Below are 21,428 nucleotides of genomic sequence, written 5' to 3'. Positions count from 1 at the left end.
GTGTTATACCACACATCCCCTGGTTTGTCTGCTTTGTCTTGATTTATTTGATTTCTTTATACAGAAAATTGTCCAAATGCATTTTGACCTTTGGACGTAAACACAGCACTCACACAATACTTCACTTATTTAAGAAAATAAGACATTTTCACTTATTTAAGAAAATAGCATAATAATTTCTGGCATATATGCATTTATTATTGTTTTCTTTCCTTGATTTTCTTTTCATTAAATAGTTTTCAGCTCAGTGAGAGAAATGTTTGCCTCTTTTTTTTTTTTTCTTTTGACTCTACATCTGAGAAAGCAAGTGCAGTTAATGGAGAAAACATCACTACATTTATAATAGTTTTAACAGCTGTACTGCAGACAGTTTATTATTTTGACTTGTTTTTTAATGCCCTCAGTGTTCTCAGTAATATCAAAGTAGAGATATTGGAGATAAAGAAGAAAGACCAGCAGCCTCAATATACATATTCTGTCCTTCTACATTCTTTCCTTATTACAAAAAAATATTAAAATGTGTAAGCACCCAGACTGGATATCTAACACAGCTCTAAAACCTGACAAGTGCAAATTGAAAAGCAAAGTCCCATTAATACAGAGTTGGAGAGTGTCACTGCACCATTACACTTTAAGTCTGGAATGCTCTGGGCCTTGCATGAATTAAAAAAAGAGAAGACATGCTGGTGAGAATCTTACAGCATGTTCAGTCTGTTCAAGTACATCTATTTGACTCTTCTTTTCTTTGCAGAGTACAGATGACATCCTGGTGGCCTCGGCTGAATGTCCTAGCGATGACGAGGACATCGATCCCTGTGAGCCGAGCTCAGGTGGGTTAGGTTAGTCACCTTTTTTTATTACTTTCTTTTATTTCATATTTGCATGCTCCAGTCCCCAAGGGACCCAACTAGCAGGACAGTCCTTTTGTGCATCACAAGGAGAGGTTGAATTGGGGCCTTTCTAGACCTTATCAGAGAGGGAGAATTTGCTCCAAGACATCGGATGGGATGTCATGATCTGAGCAAAGTTATGGCGTGGCTGAGGACCTGAGGATGGACTAGGAAGGGCCCCTGCAGTTGTGTTGTTGTGATAAAGAAGGCACAGCTTCATTTAGCAGGAAGGTGTTGCTATTGTTTATGCCTTAAACATTGCCCTAAATAAGGTAAAAGTACCATATTTAAAATGTCATGTTATGTCATGGAATCACAGAATGGCCTAGGTTGGAAGGGACCTTAAAGATCATCTAATTCCAATCTCCCTGGCATGGTCAGGGACACATTTCACTAGATCAGGTTGCTCCAGCCTGACCTTGAACATTTCCAGGGATGGGGCATCCACAACTTCTCTGGGCAACCTGTTCCAGTGCCTCACCAATCACACAGGGAAGAATTTTTTCCTAATACCTAATCTAAACCTAGTGTCTTTAAGTTTGAATCCATTTCCCCTTGTCCTGTCACTACATGTTCTCATAAAAAGTCCCTCTCCCTCTTTCTTATAGGCTGCCTTCAGGCACCAGAAGGTAGAGTTGAGTTCATTTTTAATTACTGTTTGTAGTATGAAATTTTATATAGACAGATAAAACCTGAAAATGTAGAATACAACAGTCTCAAACTTCAAATTGCTTTACAGTTTTTTTCCAAGCCAAGCCTATTCAGAGTGTAAGTTTTAGTTGTAACCAGAAACAAAATATTTTGACATTCTAGTATTTTCTGTGGAACCAAAATGTAGTAGTGTTTTGGCCATGTCTTTCCTACTCCACTGAATAGTGGAGATTTGGTAATAATTCTCCTCTGGTTGGGTTGGAAGAGACCTTTAATTATATCTAGTTGCCACCCGCTGCCATGGGGAGGGACACCCTCCACAAGACCTGGTTGCTCAAAGCCTCATCCAGCCTGGTCTTGGACATTTCAGGGACTGGGACATCCACAGCTTCTGAGGGCAACCTGTTCCAAAGATTCAATTATACTCAATTATGTCTAGTTAAATACTACATACCTTCTCTTAAAAGCCCAACGTTTATCACTGAAGTGAAAGGGTTGCAAAACTTCCTATCAGTCTGAACACTATAGAGTGTTACTATATATATATATATATATATACACTATACATATAACACACTATAGAGTGTTACTCTATATCCTTTAAAATAATCCTAGATAGTCCAGTGAATTACTCCTGCTTTTTTTGTTGGCTCGGGTTAGGTTTTACATTTCCTGAGTGAACAGCTCATGGCACCACGTAGATATATCTCAGTTTTCCTTAGAATTTTCCTCAGAATTCCCTTGAATTCTGTGCAATTCAGTAGCACACCCACTTCTAGTTGTCTGATGTAATTTGGTAATCTTTGGTACTTGTTACTTCACTTAATAGTAAAAAATTAAGATCTGTTTGTTGTGCAGTAACACATATAGCTCGAGTACAAACCAATTTAATTAGAGACTAATATATTAATGCAAATAGCAACTAAAAGCCATCTTAGTATAGCGCCAAAATCTGGGGCAGCAGAAACATCTACATAGCCTTAAGACAAATGAAATTTTTCTTCATATGCAAATGTCTCATTCCTTTCTTAAGTCACAGAGCTTGATACCCACATGCAAGAATTATTTACTTAAACTGAAGTAAAGGCAGAGACATTTGACTTGTCTCAGTGTCTGACAGACCTGCAGGATGGCACTTGAGCTCTTCCAGGAACCAATTTACAGATTTGATGACAATACTTTAGGACTGTTTTCTTTCGCTTTCCAATTAAAAGATTTCAGAGTAATTTTCAAAATTCTGTGAAATTGAATGATTGTTCTTAAAACTGAGCAGCAATGGGTACACTCATACAGTTTTGTATCTCTCAGGGAGACATTTCACTCACAGAAGTCTCAGACATCATGATCATGATATTCAGGAATATTTTTTTTTCTGTTCCTTCATTCTCATTTACAAATTCTTGAGTTTGGCAAGAATGTCCTGTCCAGTATGAGTGAGGGCAGTAGCTCATATGGCTCTGAGCTCATTCATGCCAGTTGCTTCCTTGCTTTACTTAACTCAGGCAGTGCTGTTTAGTAGATAAAGTGCCATTTGGGGGGGTAGTTTTTTATTTTATAAGGTAATTTTAAAGCAATATATTAGTTACATAGCACTAAATAATTTTCCAAATCCTCTGGGAATGCATCTTTGGTATTAAAGCTGTATTTGTATTTTCTCAGCCTTACAGCTCACTGAAAGCCAATGAAATTTCAGAATAATTCTTCTCTGAGGTAGTTTGAGCTCTGGAGCTGCAGTGTTTGGCAGTCCTGAGCCATGCACAGTCATTTAGCTGGTGGGTACAAGAATGGGAGAGGCGAAATGAAACTTTCTGACAGCTTATTGTTTCTGTCCAAACTATGGCTCAGGAGAGGGATGTGAATGTTAGTCTTTCAGCGAAAAAATGCCATTTGCTTTACATCCTGGTGTTCAGCTTTCCTGTTTTAGCTTAGCATTCATCACCCAGCTACACTTCTCATTTTTGTTTATTTGAGAATGGTTTTACTGTTTCATTTGTCAGATCCCAACTGCTACTGCTTTTTTTTTTTAAAAACTGTGGATTGGCACAGGAATTACGTTCTGCATAATCCCAATTGTCTGGATCATTTTACCTGTCATTCTTGTCATCAAAATGTCACTTGTCCTCCCACTCTCAAGTTTTAAAAGCTGTTAATTTCCCTTCATCGACCTTGTCCTTTTATCATACTTGAAACTACCTGAACCAAAGGGGTTACTGAAGTTGTAACTTCTGGCATATCAGTCTCTCTGCAAGGTGTTTAAGTCTTAGTCACTTAGTGTTATGAATAACCTTTCTCCATGAAGAGTCAGGTAGGTACTGCTCAGTCTCCATAATACTGCAGTCTCCATGTGGATTTGAGCTACTCCTAACAGTAGGTTGGAATTTAAGGAGAAAAGCACAATATTGTTGGCAGTGAGAGACTAATGATTGTTTATTTTTTCAGTTGGAATAGGAGACACAAAAGGATATGTCCCTCCATTTAAATTATCCCCATAGTTCAGTTCAGCTTTTTCCCCTTAATCCTTTTCACAAACCGAGTTGCTTCTCCACAGCTACTCCTCAACATCCTCACTAAAGGTGGTGAAACTTATGTATCCTAACAAGTAATTCTAGGAGGCTGAATATATGATGGCTAGGGCAATTTTACTCTGAAGTTTTCACTTCAGAGGCTGTAGTCTGGGTCCCTGATGATTACTCAGCAAAGGAATCTGCCTCATGGCAAGAGATGATGCCCTCAGAGCTCTGTGGCCAACACTTTTCTACGAAGAATTCAACCAAGGGATGGCCAAAGCCCCTGCAGCTTTATTAGCAGAGCCATGACTCAATATTTCCATGATGATTGCCCATAATATTCCTGTTTCTAACCAAAGTTCTCAGCTCCAAATGACAGCCTATTCAACAAACAGTTTGAATATGGTACGCCTATATCTCATAGAAAATACTGCTTATCCAGATTTTACTAATTAGTGAGATTTATGCGTAAAATAGGGCTTCTTTTTCCTAGTACAAATATGTTGCAGTTTGTAGTGGCTAACAAGTCCCACTCTGCCACCACCAGCTTTGCTTTCTGTGCACCTGTCTGCTAAATAATAAATGCAGAGATGCAATTTGCCACAAATCTTATATGGGACATAAAAATGTAAACCCGATTAGGAGCTGCTGAGCAGCAATCCCATCATCTTGTCTGGAACATAAAGTTACAAAAATTATAATTGCAGATTTCATTGTGGTATACAAACTGCTAAATGTGCCATAATTGAATGAAGTCATAACAAATTTATTAGCATGCAAAACTTAGTCAACATTTTTTTTTTTTGCATTATGTTTTGTGTAGTAAGGCAACAAGTATTGCTTTCACAGTTTCTCCACCTTCCCCTAAATACCAATAACAACATGAAGATTGAGAATGATGATAATAATAATAATAAAAAAACCTTGTTTATATGTCCTCACCTTCATGTCATGGAGGAAATAATAAAACCTTTTCATTTTGTAGACAAGTTACAAAAAATTTTAGTGGTAACCTGTCCAAAAAATAGAACCTGGGACAATTTACTGATTTTACATGAGGAGTTATAAAACTGCAGGTGGACAATTGTTCTGCACATCAGGACTGCTGTTCCAGCCGTTGCTGAGCTCTGTAGAGAGCTCTGATTTCTGCCGAGTTTCAGTGAGCATTTGTGCTACACAGCTTATTTGTTCCAGTTACTCTGGGCTGGTATTTTATTTGTTAGCTATTATCTAACCACTTCCATAGTTATTGAAATGTTCCAAAAGGCAGAGAGGCCTGAGCTGGGTGAAATGAAGTGAAATCATTGAGTTTAGTGGCAGGGAAATCTCAACCAGGAAAAAAGCCTTACAGTTTTAGACAAACAAACACACAGTTCTTTTTCTGCAAACGATGGTTAAATCTTTCTCCAGTTTGGGACTCGACAGAGGTTTAAGCTCACAATTAGGTTGAAAACTTCTCCTGACAGCTCCAGTAGAAATGGGATAAGTAGAGGTTTTGGTGGTCTTAAAGCCAGAATATTCAGCAGTCTTGAAAATTTCAGCAGAAGATAACCTTCAAAGTGAAAAAGGGGTTTTTCTTCAGGTTCAAACAAGTGTCTTTCAACCAGAGGAACTCCACATGTTGCAACCAAAGAAAATACTTCATCATCTCTTGATTTGTCTGGCAGTTTTTGGCTTCCAGTTCCCAGGACACTTTGATTGGTATCAGTTCTTGTCCTTTATCGTTCTGTAGGTAAAAAGAATAATAGTCAGGACAGAGTTCAGTCATGTATAATAGCTGGTAGCACTGGTTACCTTTCTTAGCCCTAATTCTTAATTCAGAGGGATAAATGGAAAAATTTATTTTCCTATATTATTAAATAAGAATAATTACTAGGATAGATGCTTCTGGACTGATCTTTGAGCATGTTTTTAATTTTTCCTACATGTTGGCCAGGCTCATCGCATTGCAGAATACATTGCAGAGAACAGCTACTGACAGCCAGAAATCTCCAAAGCACCAGTTTAGGCTAGAGAGTGAACAAGCCACTGCTGGAGATGGCTCTTATAGATCAGTCACTGCTTTGGGGAAGGCTTTGTCCTGGGAGCAGAACAGTGTGGGGCTTTGCATGCAAACTGCTTCCTACACGTGTATGTCCTCTTCTCTGTGACAACATGTGTTGGATAGATGAGATGGCTCAGAACCCTATGTTCTCAGCCACCTTGTGATGGTTTAGGTTTGGTCCCAGCATTGACACCTGTTTTTCTGACAGGAAGAGCTGTGAAATATGGATTGTGAGTGTTTTATGCTCATTACTAGAAGTTTTGCTTTCTTTTCCTGTCACGAATTACTGCACTGTATTCCTGGTGCATCTGGCAGCAAGATAACATTGCAGTAGGAGGTGAAGTGACTCCTATAATTTATACATCACTGCAAGTGCCCTATTTAATGCTCTTCATGGAATTCATTGTGCAAGAAGCTGAAACAAAGAAAAATAAAATTACAGTTAGTTCATAGGGCTACTGTGTTCATTATGGCTCGAGACATAAAGGGAATATTTGTGCCTCAGTCCAATTATCCTGTAGTTCTATATGCATTTCCAGTACCAGAAAGATCACTGGGTTGTCTTGAACCAGACTTTTAAAATGTTTAGCTGCAATACACATAGACATCTCTGTATAAGCTACTGCAGGGAGAAAATTAGGTTTTATTTACAAACTTTCCAAATGTTACCATTTACCGTGGCTATGCATAAAAGAACTGAGGGGATTAAGATATAGATTAATCTTCCTTCAATTGAAGTTAAAATACCTGTTAAGTTTATTTAATTTTTTTTAATATAAATCATAAAGCCTTCTCCAGAGGAACAGAAAGTAAATGCAGCATTTTTCCAAATAATTTTACTGTGAGCTGAACTAGAGGTCACAATAGGCTGAGGTCCTAGTGCTTGTCACAGTGAATTAAAAATATGACACTTCTAATGTCAATTTGATCAAAAATATTTTTTCCTAAATTATCTGATAAAGTGAGGTTAAAAATCATGATTGGTCCCTTGTGGCAATGCCAGCCTCTACTCTTTGCCAGCCATGCCACAGAAACTTGGGAATACTGAGTAAAACTGTAGGTTTCTAACCAGTCCTTGGGATTTTCATACATTCCCAGTGTCAGAAGGAAGAATATAGATAGATACTGGGGAGCTGGCTTTTTTCCTGCACACAATGGTTTTCCAGCAGTGCAACACCAGCAGCTCGCTGTGCTCTATGGCTGGTAAGAAATATTGACATCAGATCGCTATAAATCACACAAAGCTCTTTGCTAACTTGCACAAGACCTTCTCTGCTGGTGCATAAATGATGAATGGTCTTCCTTGGGTGTGAACTTTGAGGGTGCATTCATATTCCACACATATCCTTGCTAAAGCTGGGTCTTCTCGCTTCTATAACATGCAGAAGAATTATGCAAGAATGGCTGCTGTGGTTTAATCCCAGCTAGCAAACATTCACAGGGCAAACACTGGGGTTATTATTTGTGTGGAAGCACCTAAAGCTTTATTTCATGCTTCAGTCATACACAGAAAAGGCAGAGAAATTTATTAAGTGACAGTTGTTAGTCCTGCTGTTACATGTTCAGCGGTTTAGAGTTAGACATCTCCACAGCACAGACAAAACCAGGTGGCAATGTTTCAAATAGTTTCAAGAAATGTACTCATTTTATGAACAATAATTCAAGGAAAATGGGCACATTACTCAATGCACCTGAAGGAGTGGCTGAAGAAAGAGGAGTCTGTTATTTTTCTTTCTTTTAAAGATGTAAAAGACAGCTAGTGAGTCAGTTCTGAAGGTATTTACAGGCAAAGCTGAAGCCAAGATGCTTCTGCAGTACCGGGACTGGGACATGATGTAGAGAAGCAAGCCAGGCCCTCCCCATCACTCATTCACAAACCCACTGACTTCAGAGGAATTCCTTCGATTTTTCAGTGCTAGAACATTCCCTAGACATTTCAGTGAAATGTCCAGGAATATCATGTCCTTTAATTCAACTTGGGGACTTACCTTCCTGATTTTCCCCAGAAAAATTTGCAGGAAAAACTGTTGCTTGCATATGAAAGGTTGCTTGACCTATTCTTTTTGATGTTCCCAAAATAAGAACCTGTCTTACAGATAAGGTATTACACAGACCTTAAAAATTAATTATCTGTGAGTGCAGTGGCTTTGTCAGAAAACAAAAAAATTGAGATTAGATCTATGTCTATGCTCTCCTCAATAAAGCAGACATGGTTTTCAAGCCTGGTATTCAAGATTTTCAGTAATAAAACACATTAAGCTCCGAGGGCTGTGCATATATCATTAGGTCATGAAAATAGGTTCTAGGCAGTTCTAAACCTTTTGTGATTCTTAGTTGTTAGCCACAGAAATATAGATTTGTGTTCTTTGACAGTGTTCACTATGAGAAGTTTCCACCATTTTCAAAAAAGGTGTAGATCTTTTTAATCTGGAACCAAAGATTCACAGAACTGAAAAACACAATATATTTACTGATAACAATGAAATAAGGCCAAATATGGATTGTGTGAACTCTCAAAAACATTTTCCACAGGTGAACTTCACACTCTGATATTGGGTGAAAAATGCGGAAAATAAGTAAGTTAGTAATTGCAAAACTGAGGTTTTCAGAAACAGGCAAGTCATTTACTGACTTGACTAAACCTCTTTTTTTCTGATTCAATAAGGAATTTTGGAAAGGCAGAGGATTTACTTACACCAGGATGAAGTAGAGACATGATTGGATCGGGAACAAGTTCCATTAATTTTCACATCACTCTGCTTGAAAATCCTAAATTAAAGTGTATAATCCTAAAAACCGGTCCTTTAAATCAAGCTTAAACTTAGGATCAAGACTGCACATAGACTGTTGAATAAATAAATGAGTTCTAGTTTGTTTGAAATTAGACTGTGTGCTACTGGTGCCTTGATTGATGCAACCTCATTGTTTTCCTTGAGCTACACTTCATTCTGGCTTGATTTGCTACATCTAGTGCATACAATTTCTTGCATACTGTATTTTGGACACTATACTGAAACTGTTTCTTGTAGCTTTGTAATGCATATGCAATGAATTTCTCCTTTTTATGGAAAAAAAGGCACTTTTCCTTAGGACTATTTTTCATCCTTCTTTTGATGAAAAAGGTAGACGAAGAGAGACAATAATTTGCAAAGGTAGGGGGTTTATAGACAAAATACTGGCCTGAGTTAGCATTGTATTGCTCAATTTCTATGCCAAAGCTTTCTCAGACCAAATTTGAGCAATGAGGTGGTAAATCAGGTCTTTCAAATTCTACAGGAAATTTCCAACACCTGATAAATGCACTTAATATGGCGTTCTAGTGTAGTTGGTGCATGCCAGCAGCAGCTTCTCAAACCAGTAACCATGCTAGCAGACTGCTGGCAGCAAACTGGTTTTGCTGACGCCTCTGCCAGACAAGGGAAACAAGAACAAATTGTAAAGTTCTTGCTGGTGTTTTCTAGCAGTCAGCCCAGTGTGAATACCCATTAGCTCTTGCACACCTAGCACTAAGGCTGCTGCTACTAATTTCCAACCCCTTGCTCACAGCTAATTTAAACCTGTGCAGAAGCACTGGGGTATTGTAGTGTGTGAGTAGTGTAATTTGACAGCCTGCAAAGTGTCAGGCAAAGGCTGACAAGATGAGAACTAGGTATTCTCCAAGGATATTGCTCATAAATGGAAGCAGGAAAAATTCAAGGCAAAAGTAACCTGTAATGAGGATGCATGTACCTGAAATAGTCTAACCTTAGGCTATCTCCTTCTGACTATATAAAGAACTGAATGAAACCTTGTTCTGCTGTGTTGACATTTCAAAACCAGCACTTCTCCTGAAGTTAAGGGCTATGGTCTAGCTCTGGGACTTTGATGGTTTAAACGTGAACTGGCTTAAATAGTAGATTCAGATCTAGAATGCATCATATATTGTACCCTTTAAAAAGTTTCAGAAAAGGGACAAATGAAAGATGAAAGAAGTGAGAACACAAGAATTACATTTTGAAATGAAACAAAGTTTTATAGATATCTCAAACTTTTTTCCCTTGTGCTAACATCAGAGACACCATAATTGTTTTATAATAATTGTTTTAATTGTTTTCTCTATGATGAGAGAAGCAAAGAAAAACAAGGCGGTCTTATTAATTTTAATAATTTTATCAGGAGAAAAAGAACATTAATTACATCAAATGTAACTTATATCCATTTGTAATTCCATTTGTCTTTCTCTTCCCACTCCTAGAGAAGCATATAAGGTTTAGGCAGTAAAAGGATTCAGGCTGAACAAGCGTAGCTGTATCTGCATGTTGAATCTGAGCCTTTGGGTAGGGGGTGTAGTTCAGTATTTATGGCAGTTGCATTCCCAGTGTGTGTGCATGGATATTCTGGATGTCTTGAAAGCCAGGCCCCTTCTTTTCCCAGGCATATTATCAATTTTGTCAGTAATGGGTCTGACTTGATGACAGTATTTGGAACAAATTGAATGCAGTGTGCTTTCAGCTTCAACATTCAAGCCAGATATATACAATGTTTGTGGCGTAGACATTTATCTCTTCATGTAGTAGCTGCTCAGTGAAGGAGGAAAATCAGGGAATCACCCACAGTTGTGAGATGAATGTGGGTGTCTGCACCTCCAGCTCATTTCATGAGCAAGAATCATTCCACGCTCTGCAGGCCAAGCCAGCAGATTCCTCACGCTTTACAACTACATTTTGGTATTCTCCTGCTGAAACTGGTTCTTAGATGAGGAGGTTTGGAATTTTTTGCCTTCTTCTTTAATGAGATGACAATGCTAAAGATAGCAAGCAATGAAACCTTGATCTGGCAAAGCTCATAGCAAAACTTTTCCCAAAGTCAGTGGAGCCCAAATGTCACTGTTGCTAGCACAGTAAGTTCTGGTCCAGTGAAGCCAATCTTACAGTTAGCTGCCACCAAAAATTTATGTTTCCAGTGCCCCTGCTCTTTTCTTGCTTTAACACTGGTGCTCCTCCGAGTCTTCAGGGAGCAAGAGCTGCAGGCAACTCACCAAGCAAATGATCCCAGTTTAGCTGTCTGAACTGGTGGCCCACAATTACAGCAACTTAGCTCTAGCTTGAAAATATGCTGTCAGTAGTGTAATATTTCTGGTTTGTCTTCCTTATGTTATCTTATTTGCAAAAGCTTTTTTTATTCTTCCAACTTAGGAAAACTTTAATTTAAAATATAGACTAGCTACTGACTCTGTTAGTCAGTCAAAACTTCTGAAATAAACAACCAAATTACCAAAGATTTCTCAGAACATGCACAAAACCAGGAAAATTACTTCACATAGAAAATAAAGAAGCAGAGGTTCACATAGCAGTGGGGAGAGATAGGACACCTGAACTGGTAAAAGGAGAAAGAATCCTTGTTTGGAGGGAAGGAATACTAAAAGAGGAGCAGTGCAACTGAAAATGTTAAAATATACTAATAAAAAGGGTAAGACCGCAGGGATGAAGGCTGCTAAAAACATTAAGTGATATATTGGTTTACATTTTCCATTTTGGCTAAAATTAAATTTAGTTTTGTGGAAAATATTTTCACAAAATCTTCTTATAAAACTGTGAAAATATTCCCCTCAGATCTGCAGAGCACAGTAACTCATAAACCCCATTGATTTGATATGCTCCATCAATTGGCTCTGTACAACCAACTAACCTATTTCCCCTTAGACTTATGATGGCATTTTAAAAGGTTGAGAAAACTGCCTTCCACCTCTCAACCACAGGGAAAAAAGAAGGTACTTGCAAAGCCTGCAGTCCTAAGGAGTTGGTAGGATTTGTAAATGATTTGAAGTCGATATATGACAAATCATTACACTTGGAAAGAAGCACTCTACTCAGCGCAGAGAGAATGTTTAGCTTCTTGGCAAAGCAACCTTTTTAGCTGTGGATGCTGCTAGACTATTTTTATAACAAGCTAAGTTAGTTGATGTCACTTCAGAGGTATTTTAATGCATTATATCCTGGGTTTGCACACCAAAGAGTAGAACAGATACCTTAAAAATTTTCCTTTGAACACAAGTTTACAGCAGACCTTCATACTGGTTTTGAAGCTGGGCTGCATCCACCCTACCTGTTCTGCAGAGGAAGCGCTGGGGTTCGTTTTTCAGAGGTATTTGTTGTAAAGAGGTGCTGAAATTGCAGTGAGCTCAGAAACCAGTTCACCAGAATCCAAAAGTGCTGCAGAAAATCGACCGCAAACAGGTCTACAATGATAGCACACAGAGTGAAAATTAATACGCGTCCCCTAAATAATTGCCTTCATGCCTCATTGCAAATGCAGTAGTTAAACATTTCTGTCTTGTGAGTAATTTCCTATTCACAGTTTGTGGGAAGGCATAAATGTAAAGAAAACAGGTTTGGGGTCTTTTTGTCTTGTTTTGTTTTGTTTTTCAGTCTGCTAATTTCAATTCACAAACACCATGGGAACCTGCAATTCCAATTTTCTTTTCACAGTATTAATGAAAACTGGACACTGAAACTAGTTAGATTTTTTTCCCCTCTAAATTTTAAACCACTTAGAAATACAGTCAAGAACAACAACTTTCTAATCCATTATTACACAGTGTAAAACTGTGCTCAGTTGCTATTATTTCATGCAAAGTCTTTCATAAGTGGTAGAAGAGGCTTTTAGAAATCAGTCTTTTCTAAGATGGTCTTTGAGGCAATCCAAAAACACTGGTTGTGTGCTGTTGAGAGGAAGAGCTGTGCATCAGAGAAGTTGTTTCAAGAAGGAATCCTTGCACCACAAGATGACATTCATTTCCTCTCACCGTTATGGCAAGGTTTGAGCATATTTAGTGCCTTTATAATTTTGTCTTGTTCCTAATCAAACCAACCTCAATTTATCATTTTAATAAATATGTCGTTTCAGGGTTAGGATTTTGGGGTATTTTTGAGACGACTTTTTACTCTTAAAAATCAGAGTAATATTTTATGACATTTAATCTTGACATACTCCAATAAGGTATTTCAGTTCTCATTTACAGTAAGATGTCTAGGATGAAGTTGGTATCTTTTTTGTGCTGCAGATACTAACAGTGACTGCAGCTGAGTGGCAGACAAGGTTACCTGCAGACACACCTCTGCTGCTGTGCCAGGAGCCAGTGGCTCTCCCTGGTCCAGCTACCAAAATGCTGGGAATAAAACTGCATCCAGTTTTCCCAAAGAGTTGGGAGACAAAGAGCATGATTTCTGTAAACTTAAAATCTTCATTTGCTCTCCATCGAGATCATCTGCCATCCCTTGTAATAGTTCCTGTCTTGCAGGGAAAAAAAATCCAGGTAAATTCCCCTTGGAATTGTCTCCAGTCTTAGTCAAACAAAGGTACTGCTTAAATAGAAGGCAGCTGTTTCAGCAATGTTATGGATGTGGATGTATTTATTATATAGATTTCAGAAGAAATTAAGGCTGGTTTTTTTTCCAGTGGCCCTTTCCTCCCTGTCTCAGAATAGGATTTTGCTTTGGTGGGTATTCCATTAGCTGTTCCTATCTAAAGTGCTCACAGACAAGCCTATACACTTTGTAAAACTTTCCTATTTCCTCTTCCTTCATTTGTCTGGAGAGGCCCTGCTAGGTTAAAAGCATATTTTAATGTAAATGGAACAAAAATAGCAAGAAGTCCTTTTCCTTGCTGAATTGCTCCTTTTCCAGAAGTCCAAACAAATGCAACAACAGATGCTTTGAAATGTTATAAGTTTAAATAACATTAATGTAGTGGTTGAATATTTCTCAGACAGATGGGTTAAATGAGATAATTGTGAAAACATTCTTAAAATAAAAGGAAGCCATCAGGTGAGAGGCAGGAATTTAGGTAACACTGGAAAATATACCTTAAATCTGTCTTTTAGGTTGCAATATTAGAACGTTTTCCTCTGAGCAAGCTGTTAAGTGTCATTTAGTAGACATTAATTGTAAAGATAGTTGACAGTATTTGGCCCAAATGTATGTATCTTAAAGAGAAAGAGCAGCTGTTAATCCATCAAGTATTGACAGTGTATTCAGTGGTTTCTATTATTTCTCAGACAGAAATTAATTTCCTGAAATCACATGCAGTATGATAAGACTTTGTCTCATTTTCATTCACTATGGAAATACTCAGTCTTTGTTCAGCACACAATGCATCGTCTCTTGTAAAACAGTAAATGACACCCTAGGTGTAAAAGAATTTCCATTTTCTACAATAGTTACAATGAACAAACAGGATCTAAAACAGTCACTGACTACTTTGGAACAGGGCACCTTTCTTAGTAGGGTGGCATCTACCCTGAAATGACAAAAAAATCTTAAAACCTTCTGAAGTGAAACTTCAAGGTCTCTTCTGAAGCCATAGAAAATACCAATTGCACCAACTCATAACAACTACGAACATTCAGAAGAATAAAAAACAAGTTAAAATACTATTTGGTACGGGGTTTTTTTGAAACTTACAGTTTTGCCTCTGTTCTTTCAGCCAAACAAAATGTCAGCTTCTTTAAATCTATTTGAAATAACTGCCAGGAAGTGGTGTTTCAGCAGTAAGAACCCAATTCACCAACAAATAAATGATGAGTAATACCAAAGTGGAGAAGGAACTTATTCTTTTTGGGGGTTGTGGCTATTTTGCTATATTTTATTATTCATAGGCCAGTTGTAGATGTCTGTAGCTGGTGGCTGCTTTCAGTTCTGGTGGTCCAAACTTGTTGCAATTCTTTGACCAGCATTGATAGTTTGGCTGGCATTACCTTTAATGTAGCATCCTTAAAATCATCATCTTCCTATTAGGCCTTTACAGTGCAAAAAAAAAAGTGACTATGGGGCATAGTGTGCTTTTGTGGACTTTGAGCAAGACAATTCTCTAACACACTTCAGTAAAAAGCTACCTGTAGGAAAGGCCTGATAAAGTTAACATTACGAATATATTGTAAAACTAGTGTTTAATACTACTTTTAGTTAGCATCTGTATTTTACTGATTAAATTCTTAGCCATGCATTATGATTTAAATGCAGTTTCCATAAGCCAGCCTGGCTCTCCTGAGCTCAGCCAAGGCTGGCAGTGCTGAGGATACATAGCCTCTCAGAAGTTTGGAAATGCTGGTACAATCAGAGGAATACTGCATAAATCCAGATCACTTTATATTTGTCCATGACACTTGTTAAGTTAGAGAAGATCCATCTCAGCTGCCACCACTTAAAGTGAGTCTATACAAAGATCTGCCTCCCCTCCTGCTGCAAAATTCAATGAAGAAAGGAGATCGTGGAAAATGTAAAAGCATTGTGTGTGCTGTGAGTGTTTAATCTAGAAATTCTTCCTGGAATTAGGGTTTCATTCCTCATGGCTGTGTAAGGGGACAAAATGTGCCGACAACACAATAGTTCCTATCAAGAAGATTTCACAGTGTGAAGACATAGGTCACTTCTATTCACATCACAACTGAAAAGACCAGAGTCTGGCCTCAGAGGTGGGATCTTAGGAGGCTGAGTCCTTGCTCTGTGCAATTTGAGAGGTTTTCTTGGGGCATAAAGCAATCCTTGAAGGAACATCTGATAATGGCATCAGTGATGGAAAGAGGGAATGGGAGAAGTTGAGTAAAAAAGTGCTCTGAAGTGTAGCCATATTCAAGGAGGACTCTCAATTAGAAAACAGAAGGTAGGATCGGATAGCTCTCTAGAAGTACTAAGGGTAAATACGATTAATTTTAAAAAAGAAAAGAAAATAGTAGAAGGAAAGGAGAAACTGAGAAGCTTGCTGAGGGAAGTGTACAGGAGAGGTGAGGATACCTTATTTGTAGTGAATTTGTTGGCTGCTACCAGCCATTTTTTTCCTCCATTCTGTCTTATCATCACTGCCTTCTCAATAAATAGTATAATGTCACTTTTCGTTCCTTACAGAAGGAGAGGAAGAGAGAGAAAGAGAGAAAGAGAAAGAAAGAGAAAAAGAAAAAGAAAGAGAATGAGAAAGAGAAGAAAAAGGAAATCCTTTCGTCTGAGATGTTAATGTCCCTGCATTTAAATTGTGGCACTCCTGTTATTTCAGATTATTTAGGGACTATTAACTTAAGACATTGGGACAAATTATACTTTTGAAGGCTAGAAAGAGATGCTTCTTGCTGTCATTTTCCTAGCTTAAAAGCCTGAAAAAGGAATGGGCTGCAACCCTAACTGGTTTTGGACTGGTAGAGGGTGGTACATCGCTAGGCTGTCCTGGCCCAGTGGGTGCAGCTAGAAGGACGCATGACTGCAGCAGCAGACATGAGTGACTCCTCGGTGTGCAAACCCAATGATAACCTCTCCCTTCTTTCATTATCTACCCACAGCAAACCCTACCAGGGCAGGAGGAGGAAGGGAATATCCTGGCTCGTCCGAGGTGATCCGTGAATCCAGCAGCACGACGGGCATGGTGGTTGGGATTGTGGCGGCGGCGGCGCTGTGCATCCTCATCCTCCTCTATGCCATGTACAAGTACAGGAATCGAGACGAAGGATCCTACCACGTAGATGAGAGTCGAAACTACATCAGTAACTCAGCACAATCCAATGGGGCTGTGATCAAGGAGAAACAGCCCAACAGCGCTAAAAGTTCCAACAAAAACAAGAAAAATAAGGATAAGGAGTACTATGTCTGATCTCAACATCTAAAAGAACGCTTGTATAGAAATAGTCTTCATTTTATCTGAGACATAATACAAACTTATTTACTTTACTTTTTATGAAGCACATTCAAAAACAAACAAACAGAAAAGACAGGGAATGCAATCAGAAAGGAAAGACTGTTTTTAAAAACAAGCATTTCATGCTCTTGTTTTTCAGAAACAGGAGCTGATAAATTCCCTAACATCCACAGTGTTTTCATTTACTCTGCCTGTCTTTATGTTGCTGGAACGTTTCTGAAAGACAATGATGACACCACGCATTCATAAAGCAAGGAGTATTACTACAACATCAAGGCACAATATGAAAAAAAAATACAAATTATAAAAAACAAAACAGGAAAAAAAAAAAGAAAAAAGAAGCTACCTATGATTCTGGATTTAGCCAAAGTGCTAGCGCTTTCTTGAGAAGTAAGTTAGTCTTATTGTCAGAGAAGACTGTCATTATATATGGTGACTCAACAAGCAAACATAAAGAGTTTGCCGTCTGGTGCAGTGAAGCAGTGATTGGAAACTTGCATTTTGAAACAAAGTGCTGGCTTTTCTGAAGACTTATGTAGAAATACTTTCAAAAAGCCCCTTTCTGGTTGTGAGGAAAATAGTACGGAGGCCTTATTTTCAAAAACAAAAACAAAAATCTGGAATATAAGGCACATTTCCACAAAAAAAAAAAAAAAAAAAAAAGAAAAAAAAAAAAAAAAGAAAAACAAGAGGGCATAGATGCAATCATTGGGAAATTTTCATGCACGCTTAATATGTTATTACATATGTTTATATAAAAACACATCTATATGTGCTTTCTGGACTGTGATAAGTGATGTTTTATAGCCTGTTGTATAGAAAATGCAAACTATATCTGCTCTTCAGCCATTTTTGGTAAACTCAATGTTATAAGTGTTGCTAGGTATAGAGAGTTTTATGACATCTGGAGCAACAGACATACTTCAGTTTTTTTGCAGCCATTATAAATTGTCCCAGACTTTTTCCCCTTTTTTTTTTCTTTTTAATTTACAGTGTAGTGGTTATACTAAGGGGGATGTGTATGAATGTATATAAGAGTCAGCTAATTTTTTTCTTACCTGTACAGCTCTATTATGTTGCAATTAAGTTTCAGTAGTTTGTATGAAAGAAGTGGACTAGAAAGCAAAAATATATCTCTACTGTAATTTGTCTTCTCCCTTCTATCCCCATCTCTTGCTCCTGATATGCATCAATGAAGTTGATCAGAATGGCCAATTTTCCTACAAATATACACTCATTAATTATATCAATATTTAGTGAATTAAACTGGCCTTTGGCTTCCAGTCAAAGCTTCACTATTGGAGAGCATGGTTTGCCTTACAGAAACCTTGTTCTTAGAAATTACAAGAATGATGAGTTTCTTGAGAATCTTAGGAAGTATCATATAGTGTTTATCTGGCATTCAGTTATATGAACAACAGCTACTACAGCACTGGGTGGTAAAAGATCTAAAAATACCCAACATAATTATCCAGGCTGATTCTATTGCAGAATTTATCCCTTTCTCCCAAAAGGAAATACTCTTGAGGTGCACGATATTATTTTTCAATGGTGGGCATTTTGACATACGAAAAGGTATTTTTAGCTTAGTATTGCAAGACATCATAACCAGACAGATATAAGTTCATTATGTTTAAAAGTGACACAGCTCATCTTGCATATATAAAACATTAGTGCATTGTAGTTAAACACATGAAATGTAATGCTGTAATTTACACGTTAAGTTTGGAATTTTTTTCTAGTAATATTTTGTTAGTTTCACAGCAATAAACCATAGCATAACATTTTATTTACACAGAAGTTCAAAGGGAATACATTAGACAGAAAGAGGTTAGTTCAATAGAGATCAACCAAATCATCAGAAGGCCTCCTGAGAGGGATATAGATATTCACACTTTACAGACCAGAAGGAGGAATTTAAAATTAGCTTTAAACAGCAGACACAAAACATTTTGTTGTGTGTTACTCACTGTAGCTGATGAAAAAAAGTTGGGAACTGGTACAGCTATCTATCTGGGAGTCAGAGCACTTTAAAAATACATGTAGCTGACATGGAAACACCTCTCTTGAAGTTTGCCAACCACATCAAGGTGTGTCATGTTGCATTTGTGAAACAGCTTTTTATTTTCATTAGCATTTACGCAAAAATGAAAAAAAGAAACAAACCACAAAATCCATCTGATGTTCATTTCTTAGACTGTTGTTCACCTGTGGCACTCATAATTTCTCCCACCTTTACAAGACAGCTGTACTCAGGGAATGGCAGGGACGAGTGTTACTGGAGGTCATTGCTGGAAGCAAGAGACTTCAGCTGGAGGGGGGAAGGAAGTTGAAAGCCAGGTGGTGTTCAGGTTTCAGTGCTTGAAGATACAGAGAAGAACAAGAGTAATCTGTTGGCAGGAGACTGGACATGACAGAATATGATTTGGGCGAGATGAAATGGTCTTTTCTGCTTGGTATTGATTGCATTAATGAAATAGCCTTGTCAGGCCAACTTCCAGGCAGTTTGGTAGGTTAATCTTTAACTAAATCCATACATCAAGAAAAAAAAAAAAAAGATCTGCCACTATTAAAATAAGCAAACACGATTTTAACACTGTTTCTGAAGGTTCTCCTTTTTCCTCTTTAATTTCATAATTTAACAAAAAAACCAATTATGGATGTATCAGAAATGCCAGCAAGTGGATTTAAAATTCCTTTTTGTTTAAAAACAGCAGCAACAACAAACAAACAGACATAAACCAACTACCTAACATAAAATTGGATCCTTTCTCTATAATAACCTAATTTGTTTGACTGAGATGGCTTCATTTCTATGACTGTATTGTGTTGCCTTTTTCAACAAAACACTAAATAACATGTGAAACTTTCAACCCTAAAACATCAAAGAGAGGCCCAATGCCCCTAACCTTATAGTGCTTTCTGTGATAGATATTTACAATTTTTTTATTTGTTGCAAGGCCAATTTATTCATTATTGGAAATGCTAAGCAAGTGGAATTTACTGTTTTGTTAATAAAAATGTTTCTTAATACAAATGCTGGCTTGTTTCTTCTCTTGCTCTTAGATTGTGAGTACCTGTTCATCTTGAAGCTGTGAAAGAAACTGGTAAATTGGTATGAAGTTGCAGACATTCATGTCAGGAAAAAGTGACCTCAGAGCTCTTTGTACGCTTCAGTGAAAACCTTCTACAAGTCTTGCATTAAACTGACCCAGTTAGAGAAGTATGAATGACATCAATGAATTGGTTTAGCACAGACTTGCTTAATTTGAAATTTTCTGGTATTTTTTTTTAATCAAAAAACTAAAACTTGATGTTCCCCTCCCCCTCTGTATGAAAAAAGAACTCCCTTTTTTGCGACTTTTTCATTTCCATAGTGGAAATAAGGTGGAGCAGGGTAAGGTAATGGCATGAAAAGTTAAAACTGAAAATGTTTCCTCTTGTCTAGAAGATGATTTAAAAATTAATGGGAAAATGAATGTATTTCAGGTCTTTAAAATCATTCCTAAATAATAATTACAAAATTTCAGCCGTAGCTAATCCATTACAGAAGTGCTTTCCTACTTAGCATGGCATTTAAATTCATGGGCTACTTCAAGCAAACATCTAATCCTATTGATATAAGCAAGTGTCTAAACTTGCCTAAATGTACTGCTGAATGGGGATGGAGTTAAGTTTTTGGATCTAAGCTCCAAAAAGAATTTAACTTTGTATCTTCTTAAATCACATCAGTAGCTTTTTGACTTCAATGAGATTTATTCATCTGCTCTAATTACGTACAGACTGAAGTATTTTAGATAATTTCAGCTCAGGAATATCTGGAGAAAAACAGTCCCTATCTTCCATTGGTATAAAACACTTTGAAAGTTCTAAACTGCTTTATACTGAGATTAGGTCTTGTGAGTGTGCTTAAATAAATACTGAATATTCCACTTAGGAAAATGCTTTATATACATTTGAAGGACCTGTAACAATAGTGATTTTTGTTCTACTACTACTACTACTACAAAGAAAACCCCCAACCAAAACCACCAACAACTCACATTTAATTATAAACTTTTTAATTCTACACAGTATTTGTTCCTTTTTTTTTTTTTACATCTATACTGTGCTCTTCCTTTTACCAAAATCCTCATGGCTGCTCAGTACCTGCATCATTCATCATTACCTGGCCACTATAAGTGGTGGTCTCCATCATCAATCATTACTGTGGTCAAGTAGCTAAAAACCTTCACAAGATGATAAAAAACCAGAAAAAAACTAAGCAACGCCCCCAAATGTGACTTAGAATAAGGGAAATAAAGCACACATAGGCTGTAAGTGACAATTGTGTTTGTTAATTCCTCCTATGTGACTTCCTTATAGTTCAACAAAACAGTTTTAAATTGGGGTTCCAGGTCTGATTTTCATATTGACTATAGAAATTTGCTTCTAAGTTCAGTACAGGCCTGTTTAGAGGTGCCTGGAAACATTGTGCTGGGTCAGACACTCTTGTCAATACAATTTTATTTGGAATGCAGACTATTTTCTTTATTTTAAAGCCCCCACTTTTTTAACGTCCCTAAGTATGTCACTGTTAAAATGTTTCTGGCCCTCACAGGAGTGGGGAGAAAGAGAAATCCACACTGCATTTAATTCAATTTATAAATTGATAAATGCTTGGGAATGACAAAACTG

The 21,428-nt window shown here is 37.4% G+C and overlaps 1 protein-coding gene across 1 annotated transcript in view; it reads left to right on the top strand.

Annotated features, from left to right (window-relative positions):
* NRXN1 (neurexin 1) overlaps nt 1-19,788 on the top strand; it is a 516,697-nt gene extending 496,909 nt beyond the window's left edge. The window contains exons 19-20 of the mRNA XM_042051442.1: nt 752-830; nt 16,399-19,788. Coding sequence (XP_041907376.1) covers nt 752-830; nt 16,399-16,706 — 387 coding nt within the window. The 3' untranslated portion in view covers nt 16,707-19,788. The remainder of the gene's footprint in view (nt 1-751; nt 831-16,398) is intronic.
* The last annotated feature ends 1,640 nt before the right edge of the window (nt 19,789-21,428 follow it).

The sequence above is a fragment of the Corvus kubaryi genome, unplaced genomic scaffold, assembly GCF_017639235.1.
Source record: "Corvus kubaryi isolate FWS band 111438036 unplaced genomic scaffold, C.kubaryi_AGA036_p1.0 76, whole genome shotgun sequence".
Lineage (NCBI taxonomy): Eukaryota > Metazoa > Chordata > Aves > Passeriformes > Corvidae > Corvus > Corvus kubaryi.
The sequence above is the reverse complement of the archived record's forward strand: the minus strand, read 5'-3'. Positions and strand labels throughout refer to the sequence as shown.